Source organism: Meleagris gallopavo, chromosome 5 (assembly GCF_905368555.1).
Source record: "Meleagris gallopavo chromosome 5, MGAL_WU_HG_1.1, whole genome shotgun sequence".
NCBI lineage: Eukaryota > Metazoa > Chordata > Aves > Galliformes > Phasianidae > Meleagris > Meleagris gallopavo.
In genome coordinates, this window is record NC_139408.1 from 4,641,554 (window position 1) to 4,659,696 (window position 18,143).

The 18,143-nt window shown below is 48.1% G+C and overlaps 2 protein-coding genes across 6 annotated transcripts; one reads left to right on the forward strand and one right to left on the reverse strand.

Annotated features, from left to right (window-relative positions):
- Positions 1-988: 988 nt before the first annotated feature.
- On the reverse strand, positions 989-6,336 carry BET1L (Bet1 golgi vesicular membrane trafficking protein like). 2 transcript variants are annotated; one of them, XM_085223945.1, is made up of 4 exons: positions 6,214-6,336; positions 5,699-5,790; positions 5,176-5,232; positions 989-4,484 (listed from the first exon to the last, which is right to left on the reverse strand). In XM_085223945.1, exons 2-4 carry the CDS (start codon positions 5,771-5,773, stop codon positions 4,317-4,319), a joined length of 300 nt encoding a protein of 99 aa, XP_085080071.1. In that variant the 5' UTR covers positions 5,774-5,790; positions 6,214-6,336; the 3' UTR covers positions 989-4,316. The 2 variants fall into 2 exon arrangements, with proteins under 2 accessions (XP_085080071.1, XP_010709191.1); XM_010710889.4 differs by lacking the exon at positions 6,214-6,336 and adding an exon at positions 5,967-6,127.
- On the forward strand, positions 6,025-16,670 carry RIC8A (RIC8 guanine nucleotide exchange factor A). Of its 4 annotated transcripts, none has more exons than XM_010710884.4 (11): positions 6,025-6,166; positions 6,586-6,776; positions 9,107-9,154; positions 10,616-11,230; positions 11,838-11,932; positions 12,822-12,972; positions 13,772-13,867; positions 14,154-14,298; positions 14,445-14,589; positions 14,825-14,944; positions 15,506-16,670. In XM_010710884.4, exons 2-11 carry the CDS (start codon positions 6,693-6,695, stop codon positions 15,624-15,626), a joined length of 1,620 nt encoding a protein of 539 aa, XP_010709186.1. In that variant the 5' UTR covers positions 6,025-6,166; positions 6,586-6,692; the 3' UTR covers positions 15,627-16,670. The 4 variants fall into 4 exon arrangements, with proteins under 4 accessions (XP_010709186.1, XP_085080062.1, XP_085080063.1 ...); XM_085223936.1 differs by having other exon boundaries at positions 6,025-6,162; XM_085223937.1 differs by lacking the exon at positions 6,025-6,166 and adding an exon at positions 6,333-6,357.
- The last annotated feature ends 1,473 nt before the right edge of the window (positions 16,671-18,143 follow it).

Below are 18,143 nucleotides of genomic sequence, written 5' to 3' on the forward strand. Positions count from 1 at the left end.
TCTCTGGATGAGGGGAGCACTTGAACACCTGAGTTCCTGCTAGGTAACAGGGGGACCCAGCCCCTCATGTGAGCACCCAATGCCTCATGCAAACACCCATTTCTTCCTGGCAAACTTGTACAAGCACCCTCTGTGCACCATTGCACCCTGCGTAGTAGTTACCACCAGCAACAAAACACATCTTTTAGTGACACAAGGTTGAAAATGTGATAAGTGAAAATCAAGGTAAGAGAATGTTTTGTAGAGCTCTTTGTTGTGGTTGCTGCTTGTGACCCAGCTTTAGCAGGGGAAGATCTGACATTTCAAAGCTTCTCACTTCTGTTCTTGTTTAATGGGAGGAAACTTGAGAATGTCTCTCATTACATTCCCTCCCCCTTCCCAAGCCACTAATTTGAGATGATGTGGAGAGAGAAATCATCAGAGGCTTCTGAGTGCAGGACAGGAGGGAAAAGGACAGCAGGGTTTATTTGCCTCACACTCTTCTTCCCTAGTTGGCCTTTGCTGACAGGTTCAGAGCTGCATCTGCATGCCTCAGCCAGCCTGCAATCACTGTGCCAGCTCTGCTGAGGCAGGGAGTTGAACTGGCACTGAGCTAACACTCAGCCCTGACCAGAAGTAGTGTGTTAATTGCATTAACAATTAAGAAAATTTGAAGTTATTTTGTGTGTAACATGTTAATGCAACAATTGAGAGGGCTACCATTAGATGGTGCCAGAAAACAATATTTCAAAGAACAGCTCAAGCTTCATGCGAATTCCTGCTTTGTCCTGCTGTGGCAGGGACAGTTCAGTTTGGATTTGAGAATCTTCATGTTCAGCTTTTCAATTTAAGGTTAATTAAGGATTTAGCATGTATATATATACGCATATATATAGTGCACTTTCTACAGGAAAAGCATGACTAAGTTCTGTACAGTTTAAGAACAGAATGCTATTATCTTGATTTGCAGCCTAGCAAACAGATGACCAAAAGAAAAACACAAAGGAAAAACTGGTCTAAAACCGGTGCTTTATTTACAACAGCTAAAGCAAATTGAAACTGCCACCACTGTGAAGATCAGGCTGTTCTGGTGGCACTTCATCATAAGTCATCAGCATCAGAATGGACAAGAATTGGGAGCTGCCACATTTAACGGAAGCAATAGTAAGAACCAAATGAAGTCATTGCTGCCTCCTTTTCTACCCACCTTCCCTGCGCATCCTTTCTCAAACTTGGAAAAAAGACACCTAATCCAGCTACAGTAGGACTTAGTGTTTTGGCACAGTTGAACAAAGGACAACACTGTCTATTTCTGTCTGGACCTGGATTAGTCCAAAGCCAAAGGAAACTTGCAGCCATTGATGAATGTAGGCTTGTTAGAGAGGAGGAAGACTGAAACAGGAGGGGGAACGTGTCAGTTCTGCAGAGGTTACTGGAGGACAAGAAAGCCAAATAAGCAGAGACTTGGAGCAGGGAAAACCAGAACATACAAGTATTTGGTACAGAGAACAGACAAGATAAAACACAGTGCCTTTGTACAGCTGCTTTGTAGAGTCAGAGCAGGAGGCTTCTGCAGTGGAGATTTGTCTGGTGTAAGAAAGAGCTTTTTGTTTTTTGTCTTTTCCCAAACAGACATGGTGTTTTTAAAGTCACAAATCTCTTACTGGAATTAGAGGCACCCTTGAATAATTCAGCTATGAAAGAACACAGCTAGGGTGTAATGCAAGTGAGATGCTGATCAGCCCAATGCAAAGACAGAAAGGGGAAAGGAACTTTTATTTTCCAGCTACTACACTGCGTTGCACGTTTGTGGGGAACACCTGTTTTGTAAACCAAACTGGTTGGGGTGTGCTTTGCCACATGCCTGACAGCAGGACTGCAGACACGGATCTGCAAAGCAAGTTAGTTGTTTGTTAGGTTGCCTCCTAGGTTAATAAATAAATAAATCCCTTAACCTTCTGATTGAATCTTTCCTCAACCTCTCCAGCATCACCCCAACAGCATGGTTTAGAAGTTTTACTTGACCTCAACCATACTTTCCAAAGTGCTTTAATACCTGAAATTAACTGTAACAAGGCTGTAATTAGCCTCCTCTTCTGTCCTCTTAAAATCTTTTGCACTATGTGTGTGCAAATCAAGGCAGCTGGTGGGCTTTGACCCACCCTTCCTGCTGGGTCCATTCAAAGCTTTACCTAGATGGATGATAAAGAAGACCAAGCGAGCAGTCAAAGTTGTGCTCCTCAGCAACTCTTCACTGAAACCATCAGAGAGTATCGGGGTTAATATCTAAAGCTAACTTCATTTCAAAACTACAGATTTCATTTCAACACTGTGACACCAAGGGTATTAACAGGTCTCCAACTCAACAGGAAATTCAGACCAAGCACAACAATCATACAATCACAAGGTTGGAAAGGACCTACAAGATCATTTAGTCCAACCCTCCTCCCATTACCACTGCTACCACAAGCACTAAACCAGATCTTGTAGCTCTTCATCTAGATGCCTCTTGAACACTGCTAGAGACAGCAACTCCACCATCTCCCTCGGCAGCCATTCCAGTGCCTGACCACTCTCTGAGAGAAAAAAGTTTTTCCTTATGTCTAAGAGCTTAGTGGCTACAATGGAATAAGTTGCACATTCATAATTCCAAAGTTTATAAATCATCACCCTAAACTTTGCAGCTTCCAAAGCTCTGCTGATTTATTAAACTTGTATTGACAAATGTCTGTATTTGTCAGATTTGCCAAGTATTGGTAACGGAGATAAGACAAAAGTATCCCTTAAGAATTGGCTGCAAGACATGAGTAACGAGGCAAGAGATAAAGGCATGAACATCAAAACCATGTGATATGTGGAAATCCATTTAGAATGTAGTGGTCATTGCAGGGCAGGTGGCTGTCCAGATGGTGGCTAATGAGTGGCTGGGGGGCTACAAGCACAACCAGACCACCGTGTTCCTGCAGCTGCTCATCTTCATCATCCACTCCTGCAGCTGCCAAGGGATGGTGAAAGAGCAATGCTGTGGGAGATGGGCAACACCGACATCATCCAGTAGCTGATGGAGCTCTTCCAGGAGCACTTGTCCAAGTACCTGCTGTCCCTGCAGATACAGCCCTGATGCTGCTTCCGGGTCCCTTTAGGGGACCTGGTTATGGCAGTGGCCCTGTGGTGCAGTCAGTGTCCTGTACAGTGGTTTTCTGCTCGGTGGCCTCATGGAGGAGTTGAGGACGTAGATGCAGCGCTTCCCACCATCATTCCTCACCGATGGACACCTCGAGTACTTGGGGTGGACCCTGTAGGACAAGCAGGTGGAGTTGCAGCCACACTGCATCCGGGCACTGCAGGATCTGTAGGTGCTGTGGAACATGGCTGCTCAGATGCAGCTGTTCACTGGGCGTTCCAAAGGCTGCCTGTTGGCCATGGTGCTGGATAAGGACGTGGAGGTGGGGGTGGAGTTTGCAGGGCTGTTGATTGAGGAATTCTCCCGGAGGAGCTATGATAGACTGTCACCAGGTGTACTTGGTGGTGTTTCGCACTCACTGCGTTGCTACCAGACTGTTACTGTGCCACAGGCTGTGGGACCCTCATCGTGACAGTGACAACTAACTGTTCGTCTGCCTGTTGTGACATTTCTTCCTCTGCAGCGAGCTCCATGAGCATGCCACGTTCCTGGTGGACAGCTTATGGGACTGCACCAGAAAGAGGCTGCATGAGAGGGACAGGATCAGTACCATGCTGCTGCAGATGCCCTGACTGCCAGAAGGCCCTCCTGGAGCTGTTGGCCTCTGCCACCACATGGGTGACACAGAGACACCCCCAGAAACTGCAGCATAAAGTACAGGTAGAAGAACACATGTCTTAGCCATTGCTTGGCACCAGTCATGAACTGTTGGCCAAGTTCTCAGTGGACATGGAGGTGATGCTGCTGCTGGAGGTGTTGGGGTGTATTGAGCTCGGGGTGTACTGCACCAGGTGGATGGAGAGGGAGGCTGGCGCAGGCACGGGCCCAGCTCCAGGAGCTGGTACAGAAACATATGGGGCTGGAGGTTTTGAGGGCAGATGCCTGTGCTTCGGGGTCATTCTGTGACCAGCAACTGCCACTGTGTGGGCATGGGGACCTCGTCTGGAGCTGCCTGGTGGATGTGCTCTCATTAGAATACTCATTTTATCTCCAAAACCAGCCAGAACAGTGACAAAACGCTGGTGAAAAGTTATTTGGAATGTCTGTTGGGAAGTCCCAAAGATCCCGAAGCACGGCAGACCTAGAGAGGCGCTGAACAAGTCTGTCAATCACATAATTTTAGTTCAGTAAAACTGCTGCACAAGAACCAAGATCAAGTCCCCACTTTGGACACAAGATAGTAGAAGATGAAGAAAACAACAACCAGTCCTATAGAAACAAAGCAGAGTAACTTGCGGTTCTCCCTCCCGGACCGTGTCATGGTGGTGAAACGCTTCACACTGCCAGTCAGCAGGCCAGTCACACTCATAAAATCTGAATCCTGGAGGAGAAAGAAAACGCAGAAAGAGGCATTTTAGATTGGAGAAGCAGCCCATGAAGAGTCTTGCTTCCTGCTTAAAAAACAATTGCAGCAGGAGCTGCACAGTAACTGCTTGTGTCTCTATATCTATCATGTCTCTCCCAGGAGGAACCTCCCTGCCTGTGCTCATGGCAACGGCACAATGCTTCACAGAAAGGAAATGTTTCTACATAAAGCTAGCACCGCTAATGCATGCCAGGTCAGGCTAAAAACCACCAAAATCATGCAGTTTCTTTCCATTAGTTCCCTTTTCAGCATGCAGCAGCATACATCTGTACCACCACCAGGTGGTAGCAAATAGGTCTCAGATCAACATAGTTCGTTATCATTTTGACTTCTTGTCTGTTTTCCTTACTCATAAACTACTTCCCAGTTCTTACTCACGTTTCTCCTGAAATATCTCAAAATCTGCTCTCTAACAGAAGCACAATTGCATGCTGATTTGGGGCTTCTCCTTTAAGATCTCCTGCCTTTACACCTCTTATTCCAGCTCTCCATTCTTCTAATTTCTGGGCTGAACAAATACTTGTTTCAGTTACTCCAATGCCATCAGCATAACACTGCTATTAAACTTCCAAGCTGATCTCCCACCTTTGACCAAACTGGTTTCAACACCGAAATTCATGCTTTTTACACTGTTCTTGTTCCTTACCATGCCATCCAGGTATCGGTTTTGTTCATCAGCATCTTTATCAATATCCAGAGCCAGCTACAGAGCATAAGAGAGGACACTGACATTAATGAACTTTTAACACGAAGACAACCCAGAATGAATGCATCTAAATGCTTGTAAAACCTGAAACGCACGCTAGAGGATGCAGTGGCTTGTTCTTCATCTGCCACACAAACAGAAGGTTTGTTAAGCACAGACACAAAACAAGGTTCTCACTGCTGTTTCAGGCTGTCGGAATTCCTCAGCTGTAGAAATAAAGCTTGGCAAGCTTTATATCAGACATATGAAAATTCCTTCCTGAAATGCTGCCAACAGATGATGGACCAAAGATTCAGAATTGCTTTTTACTGGTACAAGTCATGCCATCGCATGACCACAGGGCTCCTTGAGGGCCGTTAAGAAGTAGGAAGCCTACTGACCACATATTTGTGTTGCCCGTGAGACCCTGCAAGCGTACAACCACAATAACCGCCCTTCCTTCATCACAGCGCCAGCAACTCACCGACTTCAGCCTGGTGACTTTGCTGGCCAGACTGTCTGCCATGCGCTTGTTTTCCACGTCCAGCATATCCTCCATGGCAACCGCATTCTGTCCTGAGGAGAAAAAAGATGAGTCTCATCAGCCTGACGCGGTGCACCGCACATCCACGCGGCGCACCGGGCGCACTATCCAAGATGGCGGCGGGGCGCCCCAAGATGGCGGCGGGGCGCCCCTCGGCCCCGTTTGGCAGCCCCTCGACCCAGCGCGCCGCTCGCGGCCTTCCCCTCACCTCGCCCCCAGTCCGCCATGGCGGCACCCGGCGCGACGGGAGGCGGCCCCGCCCGACAGGAGGAGCCCCGCCTCCGCAAAATGGCCGCCGGGCCCCCGCCTTCCCTGTTGGGTAGCGGGGCCGGGTGCTAGCGCCGCGTGCCCTTGTAATTAGCGGGACCCCGAGCGCAGGAGATGCGGCAGGGCGCCGGGGACAGGCAGGTAACGGTGCTTCCTCCCGCCCCCCCCCACCGCCTCGGTCTGCCCGCCTCAGGCCGTCCGCCGCCTGTCCTCCCCAGCTCAGCTCGCTCCCCGGGGATGTTTCTGGGTTTGTTTGTTTTTGTAGCAGGAATCAGGGCAGGCCGGGGAGGAGGAGCGGGGAGCTATTTCGGGGAGCGCCGTGATCTGCTGCGGTAATCCTCGGGCAGGGAGGGGGGGCTGTCCCAGCGCTGTGCTGGGAGGGCATGCGTTAAACGTCGGAAAGCAAAGGGGAAGAAGAGGATTAGAGGGGCAGAGAGGAGGGCTGGCCGTACGCGGTTCACCCATCTGCTCTGCTTTACGGACGTAACAGCGAGCCGTCTCACTTGATTTTTATTTCTTTTTCTCCTCCTTTTCCCCACCCCTTTCTCGCTCCCTCTCAGCTCACGGGATTTAGATCCCTTTGCACCACTGTTCTTCAGGAGCCCTGGAAGCCCCTCGCTCCCCTTCCTCTCTGCTTCCCCTTCCTCTGTAGCTGAGTGTTGATGTAATGGAGCTCAGGACTGTAGTGGCCACGGTGGAAAGCGGGGAGCAAGATGCGGTCCTCAAGGTGCTTCAGATCTACAACCAGGAGGTGAGTGAGCATCACACCTCAGCCTGATGTCACCTGCTTCTGCCGGCAAGCCTGGAAGCAGGTTGGCCTTGTTATGGGATCGCAGTGCTACCCAGCTGTCCCCAGTTTGTCTCCTCTGAGCATTTGCCTCTGTATTACGTCCCTGGAGATGTCACAGACTGCTTTGTCTTATTACTTGCAGGCTGCTTCTTGCTTGATGCTTTGCTAGGAAGCAGCTAAGCAGCCTCCCTCTATCTCGTTTATGCTGGAAGAAAAGCACATGGGAAGGATTTTCTTTATTATCCAGATCGCAAGTTAAACCCCATGGGGGAATAATCGTGGGCATGAAGAGTGAGTAGGAGGAGCCTTGATGTTGGGCAAGGCTTGGAGGTAATAAAACTCACACCTAGGGAGGAGCTGCAGGTGGAACTGTTGTGATTTGTAAGTGAAGGATTATTAGAAACTGGTGTTAACGGAGGCTGGAATTGGATTCAGGTGCCCGATCTGAAAGCTGACACATGAAATAATGAGTGTAATATATGAAAAAGACTGTGTTGGGAAGCTGAAATGCAAGTGACTCTAGCCTTACAGTGGCAAAGATCATCTGCAGGGGTAGTTCCCTTTTGAAACTGTCTGACAGGGAAATTTCCTTCACAGGGTTTCCACCAGGCTAGAGCTGGCCCTGCAGATCTGTGACTCATTCTGCACCATTCCGAAGTAGGAGGGAAGCTGGTGGGGAAAACCTGTGAATGTTTTATAAGAGTGTGCAAGAGGGGAAGAGCACTTCTATTTCCAGCAGTCGGTTTTGAAACAGGAGGGGTCTTAGCTAAGGACAGTGGGTCCCTGTTAAAAGGACGGTCTGCAGGATTAGCATTGCTGGCAGCAGCTGGCATGCTGGAAAAATTAGGATAGCAAATGGCATTTGTTGTGCAACCATGTTGAGGCATCAAAACCAATGATTTGAATTTCTCCAGCTGGTTTCTTTGTCAACGTATCAAGCGTAGGAAACTTGTGAGAATGTCAGTGATTTTGCTAGCCTGTCTGGAAGAAATGGAGCAGCTGAAGAGATGAAACTGACGATAAACCAAGTGACTTCCTTACATTGTTTTTTTACTGCAAAAGCTGATGTTATATCCTTCTCTGGGGTGTGTGTGTGTGTGTGTGTGTGTATATATATATATACACACTATAAAATATGGAGTCAGTTCCTGGTTGCCACTAATAAAATACAGCTAAAGCAAACCCACAGGTGTGTTATGAAAATATATGTAAATGAGATTACAGGAGCCTGCAAAGAAGCTCTGGAAATGCCTTGTGCAGGAGATCAGTCTGGCTAACGTTCTGACTTGAAAAGATTCACTGATACAAGGAGAAGCTCTGCTCTGCATGGAGTGGAGTGTTTACCTGTTCTAATTGGCTGCGTTTAAAGAACATGAGCTGAATAACAGTCCTATTTCAGGATGCTGTAGGAGCAAAGAACATAAGGATTTGTTTGCAAGTAGCAAGGAGGTGATACTTTCTTTTAGGAAGGAAAAGAAATAATAATGAGGGGAGAAGAGTGTAGGCATAGCTTCTTGGTGTCACTGAGCATAGTCAAGGTGTTTTGCCCAGCAAGGCTGTGGATATCCAGTATCTGGAGGTGCTCAGTGCCAGTCTGAACGATGTTTTGGGCAAACTGATCTGGTGGTGTTCATGCCTATGGCAAGGTGTTGGAATTTAGATGATCTTTAAGGTCCCTTAAAACCCCAACCATTCTATGAGTTATGGGATATTTGGAATGTGTTGAATACCCATCTCATAGCTGCAGTATATAAAATTAAGCTCGTCCATCAGATGAGCACAGCTCATCAGTGACATGCATTGTCCACCGCTGAGCCAGCAGAAGAGTGCAGTGGGTATTCATCAAATGTTTTTCAGGGATGAAAGAGAAGGGAAACAGCTTTGACCTGGCAGCATGGGCTGTATCTGGGCTTTTCAAACGAGTTTCATTCCCTGCTTGTTGTGAGATGTAGTTGGAGTTGCTGGATACAAACTGTGTTGAACAGAGAAGGCAATAATGAAGCAAAACTCTCAGCAGCAGGGAAACTGTACTCGTGTTTTGCTCCTCAGGAGCCTGTGCTGCTTATTACAAATCCTGTGAATACTGCAGACCTCTCTAAGTCCTCTGATGCTCCTTGCCACTTTGATTCCCTGCCTCTGTGCTGGTAAGAACTGTTCTTAAGAAGGCTTGCATGCCTTTGCAGCGTGTTTTTCAGACCTGTTGCTTTCCAGGCTTATGTCCATTCCCTGTTTGGGGAAGGCAGTTTTGTGGATTTTTTTAAACTTATACTTTGTTTCTCTTCTGCCTACAGAAATCTCAGTGCTTCACCTTTGATGATGAGGAACGGGAGGAGAGGAAGGTAGGCATGCTCTTTGGCTTCTTGTTCTTGTTGGACAATGAAATCTGCAGCTCTGAGTTTGTGTGGCAAGGCTCCTGCAGGGCAGGAGATGGTTTCTTTCTCCTGAACCTGATGAAGTACCTGGTTGGGTTCTAGTAGATGGTGGTTGAGGATAAAAGTCAGCATTCTTCCAACATTAGCAATCCCTTTGTGTTTGGTGATGCATATAGCTTCAGCAGCATGCATGAGAAGCGTGATCCTGTGTGTGTGTTTGTGTGATCCTGTGTGTGTTTGTGTGTAAATGGTGCAAGTCTGCTAGGCAAAGATCACAGGAGCATGTGGGTAAGTGCTTTTGCTCAGAGCCATCTGCAGGATTTGACCAAGGCTGTCTATTAACAAACCCTTTAAGCTGGAATAATCTGGCACTCAGTGGAAATACCCCTGTCCATTTCCACTCGTGGTGTTTCTCTTATTCTGGGGCAGGCCTTTGCACAGCTGCACTGTGGATATGCTTGGTGGGATCTGCTTTAAGAAAAACACCTTTGTTTTTCTTCTGCCTGGGTTATCTTCCATCTGGATCAGTTTTGTGGTGGATTGTGTGTGGAAGCAGGGGATTACTGGTGGAGTGTGATGTTTTGCTATGTGTAATTAAAACCTAGCTGCGCTGGGTTTTGTGAAGCTTTACCTTTTGCTCTTGTACTTTTCCATGTTTGCTATCGTGTATATTATTGTTATCCACAAGAGTTAGATCTTCAGCTGTGATAAATCAGTGTTACTGGAGCTCTGTCAGTCCGTACCTACTGAGGATCTGGGCTAGTAGGTCTCCAGACAGCACTGAGATTCAGGGAGGTTCTTTTTATTTGAATCTTCTGAGGTCTTTTCCCCTCCTTTCTTACCACATCACACGCGCTTCTGAACCCGTTTAGTTCCTTTTCTCCTCCCACAGCAGTTCTCTGGTGTTTCTCAACCTCAGCAGTTTGTTTTTTGGAGCACCCAAAGCAGATGTTTCTCTGGTCTGGGTGTGGCTGAACCACCGCTGTTTAATTGACTGCTGGACCTCAGTGAAGATATAAGGGACTTTTTTGCCCTGCTTTCTTAGCTTATTGCAGCTGTCAGGTAACCCATGTTAGCCAAAACCATCGTAACAATGGTGAAGCTAAAATAAGTAGTTATTCACTCAGTCAGCAGCAGCTGCATTTTCCTGTTCTCCACTTAGACCTGACAGCACTCCCAGCTGTTCGTTGTCTCTTGCTGGTTGTCCTTGCTTGACTTGGGTCAGCATCAGGTGCCAGAGGCAAACGCTTTGAGAGCTGCTGTGCATGGCCTGGATCAGAGCTGTTAGAAGGCCTGTATCTAGATGATGCTTTGTGTCTAGATGTTGCTCCCATCTTTCAGGGCAGGGTGTTACAGCATGCTACCTTGCACTGGGGCCGCACTGTCAAGTGTCAGCATGTGAGGCATTCTTTGTTTCCAACCACACAGAAAATGGCCCAGTTGCTGATCAAGTTCCTGGAAAGAGAGCTCCAGCCATCCTGCCAGGTCACGTGCTTGGAAAGCATCCGCATCCTGTCCCGGGACAAATACTGCCTTGAGCCTTTCACCACCGAGGAAGGGCTGAAGACCCTCTCCAGGCATGCTGGCATTGATTACTCAGAGGAGCTCATCCGAGAGATCCCAGACTTGGAGGTCATCCTGGAATCTCTCAAATGCCTCTGCAACATTGTCTTCAGCAGCCCGAGGGCTCAGGAGCTGACAGCTGAAGCCCGGCTGGTTGTGGGCCTGACAAAGCGCATCAAACTCTACAATGAGAGGAGCCTTCCTCACGAAGTCAAGTTCTTTGACCTGCGTCTTCTCTTCCTGCTGACAGCGCTCAGAGTGGACATCCGACAGCAACTAGCCCAGGAGCTCCGGGGCATCAGCCTGATGACAGACACCCTGGAGCTGACTCTTGGTGTCAAGTGGATGGACCCCTATGAAGTTGTCACTGAGGAAGGACTGCTTCCACCTTTGCCTCGGCAAGAGACGGAGCGAGCCATGGAAATCCTGAAAGTGCTCTTTAATATCACTTTTGATTCCAGCAAGAGGGAAGTGGATGAGGTAAGCTCCTCGAGTGTTGCACCATGCTACATTCGCTTGTCTACTGGTTTTGCCTCTTCTTGCACATCCTTGTGTTAGATACTAGCCCCCATGCTTCTGCAGAAGCAAAAGCTTCTGCTTACATGTAAAGGTAGCAAGAGACTTGTGTGTCTGGACCTTTTTCTGTAGGGCATTGCCTCTGTCTGATGCATTAAGACTTTTCAGCATTAAAACCTGCAAGTTGGGCATTTTTCCTTCTTAATGATATTAATGACTTGTGCAAGTGGGAAAGCAGACCCCCTCTTCCTCCCCACGTAACTCACTTGTGTGTGCCCTGTTGCCTTTCACCTCTGGACAAGATCAGAAGGAGGTCTGACATCATCTCTGCTTTATCCCTTAGCCTGCTCCTGGGTCTCTTCCAGCCCTTGACTTGGTGCTGTAGAGTGATGGGGAGGGTATCTGGCAGCAGATTGAGAATCTGGAGAATATTTGCATGTATACACCCTGCTATAAGTGAGCAGGTTGTTGAAGGTCAGGGATGGGGCTGTGGGTTGTAGGGGCAGCAGACTTTGGTTTGTGGAGAATCCACTTTTCTGATCAAGGTTTTCATTTTCTGTTTTGGGACCAGGAAGATGCTGCTTTGTACCGGCACCTGGGTGCCCTCCTGCGCCACTGCCTCATGATCTCTGCTGATGGGGAGGACCGGACAGAGGAGTTCCACAGGTCTGCTAGATAACTAGATAATGGCCTTCACTGGACACAGCCTCGAGGTCTTCCCTGCGCTGGCCCTGCCTAACCTTGGCATTAACATCCTTTGCTTATATGGTGATTGTTAGGACCACTGCTAAGAAACAAGCATCTTTTGTCTGGTTTGCGAATTCCTCATGCTGCCAGAGTTCAGAAGTAGCCTTGTCCTTTGCAGTCAGATTGTGTGCAGTAATACCACAGCCTGGTTTACAGGAGAAAATGTTTGGTCTGAGCCTTCCTGACTGCTAAGGTCATGTTCAGTGTAATACATCAAGTCCCTCTGATGGTGCTACCCACAGTGAGCCAGGGCAGATGTTTTTTTTGCCTTAATTAAAGAGTCCCTGGGCTGGTCTTAATTAACTGTACGTCTCCTGAGCCATGCTGAGAAATTGCGTGTGTTGCACTGCTGGGCCTTATTGGTTCAGGGCTGTCAGCTTTGAGCAAGCAGCAGCATCCTAGGAAGACCACAGTAGAAAGGATCCTGAGCAATGCATTCTAGCAGCCGTCAGAGCATGAATGAGTGATGCAGCAGGAGATCGTAGAGACCACCCTCTCACCACCTGGTTTGGTCCTGCTTGGCCTCTGTGTCAAGGTCTATGGTTTTTTTTTGTTGTTGTTGTCACTGAAGTATTTTTGGACTTCAGCAAGTTGTTCAACTATATTTGGAGGTGGAGGAGGAAAGCAGTTTCGCTTATTCAATTCTAATGGTGTAGGTAGCTTGGGATCCAGCCCAAAGAGAGCTTGGGTCTGTTTTCAGAGTCCTTTTGCTCTTGGAAGTTAGTAGTGTACCTTGATTCCTGTATAGTTGGTGAATTTCTATGAACAAAGATCCCTGACTATGTATTCACCTCTGTTTTTTCTTAAGCCACACAGTTAATCTTTTGGGCAACCTGCCCCTGAAATGTCTGGATGTTCTCCTGACCCCAAAAGTCCGTCCAGGATCACTTGAGTACATGGGTGTCAACATGGATGCAGTTAATATCCTGCTGGATTTCCTAGAACGACGCCTTGACAGGGTAAGCCGAGAGGCTGCTGTACAGAGCTCTTCACTCTTTCACAAGTTCACTGCAGGGCACATTTCCTTAAGCTTGCATTCAGCCTTGGTGCTGAGCTCTTCAACTCATCATCATGCCAAAATCACAGGAGTAAGAGGCATGGTTACTTTGAGACAGTGCTGTGTAGAAGTGGCAGTTCTAGTTGGTAGGACTAGAACATTTGTGAGCTGGGAGGGTCACTGGCGCTGCTGCTCTGGCAAGTAGTGAGATTGACAGAGCCAGCAGATGCTTAGCTGTGTGATTCAAATATTCACTCAAGTCAGTTATGATTTGGTGGGCAGCTTAATTGGTTGATGCAGACAAGTCTCTAGACTGGTAGCTTGTTATGACACTGTCCCAACAGTCTGCTGTCAGAAGACTGGCAGTCATAGTGTTACTTGTCAAGACCATTTGTCTTTCTTTACTCCTCCTGAGCGCTTGTCCCCCTCTGTTCCATTGCTTTTGACAGCCTGATTTTGCACTGTTATTGAGCTAGTGGCCATTTTTTCGTCCTCTGGAGTTATTCCAGAGGGTCTTCAGATTTTACTTCTGCAGTTATCTACTCTAGATGTTTTGCATTGAGTAGAAATGCTGAACAGAAGGACTCAAAAGCCTTACTGTTGGAGTGATGAAACATTGAATTTCCTGTAGCAGAAGCTGTTGTTATGTCTCAGTGTCCGTCTGTTTCCCTGTGGCTCAGTACTGATGATTTCCACCATGAGCCAGGGAAGTTGTGCTCAGTGTAACTGACATGTTGCTCATCTTGTGAATGCTTCTGCAGGGACATAAGCTGAAGGAGAGCTTGACCCCTGTGTTGAACCTGCTGACCGAGAGTGCCAGGGTCCACCGCCAGACAAGGAAGTTCCTGAAGGCAAAGGTATGCTGTGGGTTCAGCTGAAAGTCAAGTGGTGGTGCTCTGAGGAGAGAGGAAAATAGCAAGCTGCCTAAATATTGCCATTCTCCAAGGAGACTTCCTCTCTCTGTTAGATTCGTATATACGTGGGGTTGAAGCCCATGACACGCACAGTGTTTTTCTCCACCTCTCCCATGCTCTGTGGATTTGTTAGACTTAGCTGACCTGTACAGTGCACTCACTTCTTTCCCTGCCTACCCTATGGATGCTGTTCCAGCTCCAGTTACTGCCCCTCGCTGTGGCTTTGTAGGTGCTGCCTCCGCTGCGGGATGTGAAAAATCGGCCAGAGGTGGGGAACTCGTTGCGGAACAAGCTGGTGCGTTTGATGACCCACATCGACACTGACGTGAAGCACTGTGCAGCTGAATTCCTCTTTGTGCTCTGCAAGGAGAGCGGTGAGTCACGGGGAGTCCTGGAGCGTGGGATGGGTGACCCTTTGCAGACATCAGGGACCTCTGCTTCTCCATGGCCTTCAGCTGAGCTCACTGTTGGCGCACACAGCAGGAGGATCAACATGAGGTCCGTCTCTCTCTCCTGTTAGTGTCGCGCTTTGTGAAGTACACAGGCTATGGGAATGCAGCTGGGCTCCTGGCAGCGCGAGGCCTGATGGCTGGTGGCCGGGAGGAGGGAGAGTACTCAGAAGATGAGGACACTGATACAGAGGAATACAAAGAGGCAAAGCCCAAGTAAGAACTTTACTTCCTCTCTATTAGCATCCCCCTTCCTCCACTTCCTTCCTGCTCCAGTTCTCTTTTTTCATACCTATCCCTGCCAACTCCCTTGTCTTTCTTCATTACTAAAGTTTTGCCCTTAGTTTTGATGTTGTTTCATCTTTACCACCTTCTTGGGTGAAATACTTCTGTGGCATGAGCTCTTACCTCTTTGCTTCCCTCCTTTGCCCTGGTCTCACTGTTCTTGTAGCATTAATCCTGTGACTGGACGTGTTGAGGAGAAACTTCCCAACCCCATGGAAGGGATGACTGAAGAGCAGAAGGAATACGAAGCCATGAAGTTAGTCAATATGTTTGATAAGTTGTCCAGGTATGAGAAAATTGTGTGTGTTTATGCCTGTATTAGCGTCTGTGTGATTTACATTTATCACTGGCCTCTGCAAACTGTAGGGTCATGAGACTGGGGGAGATACCTGGAGAAGTATTTCCAAATTTGTGTAAGCTGGGTCCTGTTAAATCATTAAGAGTGCCACAAAGAGGAGCCTAGGGTCTGCTAAGTGTTCTGATTGCCCTCCTGATGGGCAGGAGGGAAAGGAGCAGTGCACTTGATGCATGAGTTTTTCCACTGTTTTTAAAGGGTGGGAACGGACTTTGATGTCTCTGTTTTCCTCTGGCCATCCTGCACCGCAGAATGAGACCCTAAAAACAGATTCTATTTCAGGGTAACTGAGAACTGCAACATCTGGGTTGTGTTTCCAGCTGTTGCCTCACTGTCCTCATCTCTTACATGGGATTTTTGCTTTTGGTGCTGGCTTGAGGGATTGCTCTGGGCTGCTTCATGCCAGTTTCCTATAGTTCTTGCTGCAGAACTTCTGTTCCTCCAATGCTGCTGCAAGTTTGTTACCTTCTCCCTTCTCCTCCTTGGTTGCAGAGAGCAAGTCATCCAACCCATGGGCATCACACCGAGTGGCAACCTGGCCCCCATGGAGAATGCCATCCATGATATAGCTGACGAGAGGTCCTCATCTGACTCGGACCTGGGGCTGGACTGATCCTGACCTCTTGCCCCAGCCTCAGAGAGCTGGGCGGCCTCCACCCACTCTCCTCCAGAACTGGTGCTGCACCTGGAGGCTAGTACCGGACCGGGACTCTCCCCATGGGATCTGAATCCAGCCTGGGCCCCTCACACTTCGCAACGAAGAACCTCCAGCCTCCTCAGCTGGAGTAATCACCCCTCCTTCTGGAAGGTCATCATGGCCTGGCTCCACTTGGTCTCTTCCATTGGCAGCTTTGAGAATATCGCACTCCCAATTGCTTCCAGGACTTTTCAGTAGGATTTTTTTTTTTAAATGTGTGATGTCTGTGGGGGGGGGAAAGGGTCAGGGGAATCTTTCTGTCAGATCATCGTGCTGATATTTGTGTGGCTGTGTATCAGCCTGTGTGTCCCCATATGTGGTCAGCCCTGCACAGGGGAGCTGTTCTTCAGGAATGCAGGTGGGGCTGCAGGCAAGAGTGGGGGTTGCAGGGAATACAGTCTGTGGGATGCCTCAGCATAGTGCACCCTTGTCATGAGCAGTGCATGTGGATGTGCTGTGTATGGCAGTAAGGATTATGACATCTGTGCAAACAAGATTGTGTGGATGTATGTGAGCGCTGTGGGGAGCGTGGTGTGCGTGCTGTGGGGCAGGCAGGAGTTGGGGGGGACTTTGTGAGACACTTCTGTCGTCTGCAGGAAAGGAACTTGTGATGACTGCCAGAAATGCTCTGATATTTTGTCTGTGGCACTGTGCAACCTCCCTGTTACCACAGAGATTAGTTAGTGGTGTTCTTACCTTTCCCCATCTTACCCTGACTGAAAGGTTGAAATAGGGTCTGTGTGTGCTGGCCTCCTCGCCTGCCTCAGCTTTCCCACAGACTTGCTGCTGTTTGCACCCAGGGGCTGCTATTGGTCCTCTGCTATGGCTTACATTTCTTTTATGTATTTTTTTTTTCCTTTTTAAAGAAAATCTAGTTTGTCTTGTACCAGGAGTTCCAAAATGTAACTAGCAAGTAGGAATGCAAATGTGATGCTAGAATAAAGAAAACCTTCTGACAAATGGGTGCATGGCAGTGCTTTCATTGAACGAGACAGGTCTGAGCAAGCAAAGAAGGATCATCTTCTGATTGGCATGTGGTTCTACTCCAGAATAATGCCCTGAAGGATAAAATCCAGAAAGACTGCTTCCAGAAAGAAGTACCACCACATTTCTTTCATCCACCAAATAAGTGGTAATAGGGGATCATGTTACCAAGACAAGGCCTTTCTTGATGAACCCATGCTGACTGTGCCTGATAACAGCTTTGTTCTTTAATTACCTTTCAGTAGAACCCGGTGTAATAGTCTCCATAACTTCTCCAGAGGCTGAGATTGGACAGATAGGTCTGTAGCTTCCTCGGTCTTCTCTCATGCTCTTCTCACAGCTCAGGGTAATGCTGTTCAGCTTTCAGCCCCAGGGACCTCCCCAGGCTCCCAAGATCTTTGGTGAATTGTTGAGAGAGATTCAGCTCCTGTGCTCTGGGGTAAATCCCATCGGATCCCACAGACTGATAAACACTGAGCTGATACATCTGGACCCATATATGGCCACATGGAATGCCACTGCTCCTCAGTTGTGGTCCTCCAACCTAGAGGGCTGGACAGCTCAAGATCTATCACAAATACTAAAAAATGAGGCAAAAAGAGCATGAAATACCTCTGCCTCTTCCTCAGCCTTGATTGCTAGGTGACCATCTCCATCAAGGATCTGTCCTGTGTTTTCCTTAGCCCTTCTTTTGCTGTTAACATACTTATTAAAAAGGCTTTTTATGTTACTGACTTGCTCCTTGTGCCTCACAGCAAGCAGCTGTTTACAGGACTGTTCATCTTTGCAAATGCTCTATAAAAATTATCCACACCAGCTGTTCTCCTTCTGTGGAACAAGAATTTGCTGCTTGGCCTTTGCAGCAGGACACGAGCCAGCCTTGGATGATTGCTTGGTCTCTGACAGCCCCAGGCACCAGTAGATCTCTGGGGGAAGGCAAGGTAGCCTGGAGAGGCTCTGGTGGGACATCCAGGATGTCTGGGGCTGTGAAGCTGCAGATGTGTGGCCAGGGGCTGCATCAGAGGTTTGCTGTTGGTCCTGCCCAGGTGGTGTTAAGAACTGTGAAAGGCTGTCTCTTCGAGAAGCTGAAGGCATGCTTTGTAACTGCAATGCTAGTTCATCAGTGATGAAGGTATTTTTAGCAGTAGTCATTAAAATTCTGCAAAAATCACATCACTCTAAAGTAGCAACAGCCCCTCTGCTTTCCCTGATGCTGCACGTTCAGATGCATCTGCTGAGATCCCGGCTGTGAGGACCACACAGATGTATTTGAATTGTGCTTTTGGATAAATGAGCTTGTTTGTCTGAATGCACATTTGTTCAAACCTTTCTTCTAGGAAGCTGCTAGGACACCAAGCATGGAAGTCTCTGTTCCTGTAGCTGTGCCAGACGTCAATAGTGTCCCTAGAGCTGCTGGATGTACAGCAGCTGTGTATTAGGTCTAAACAC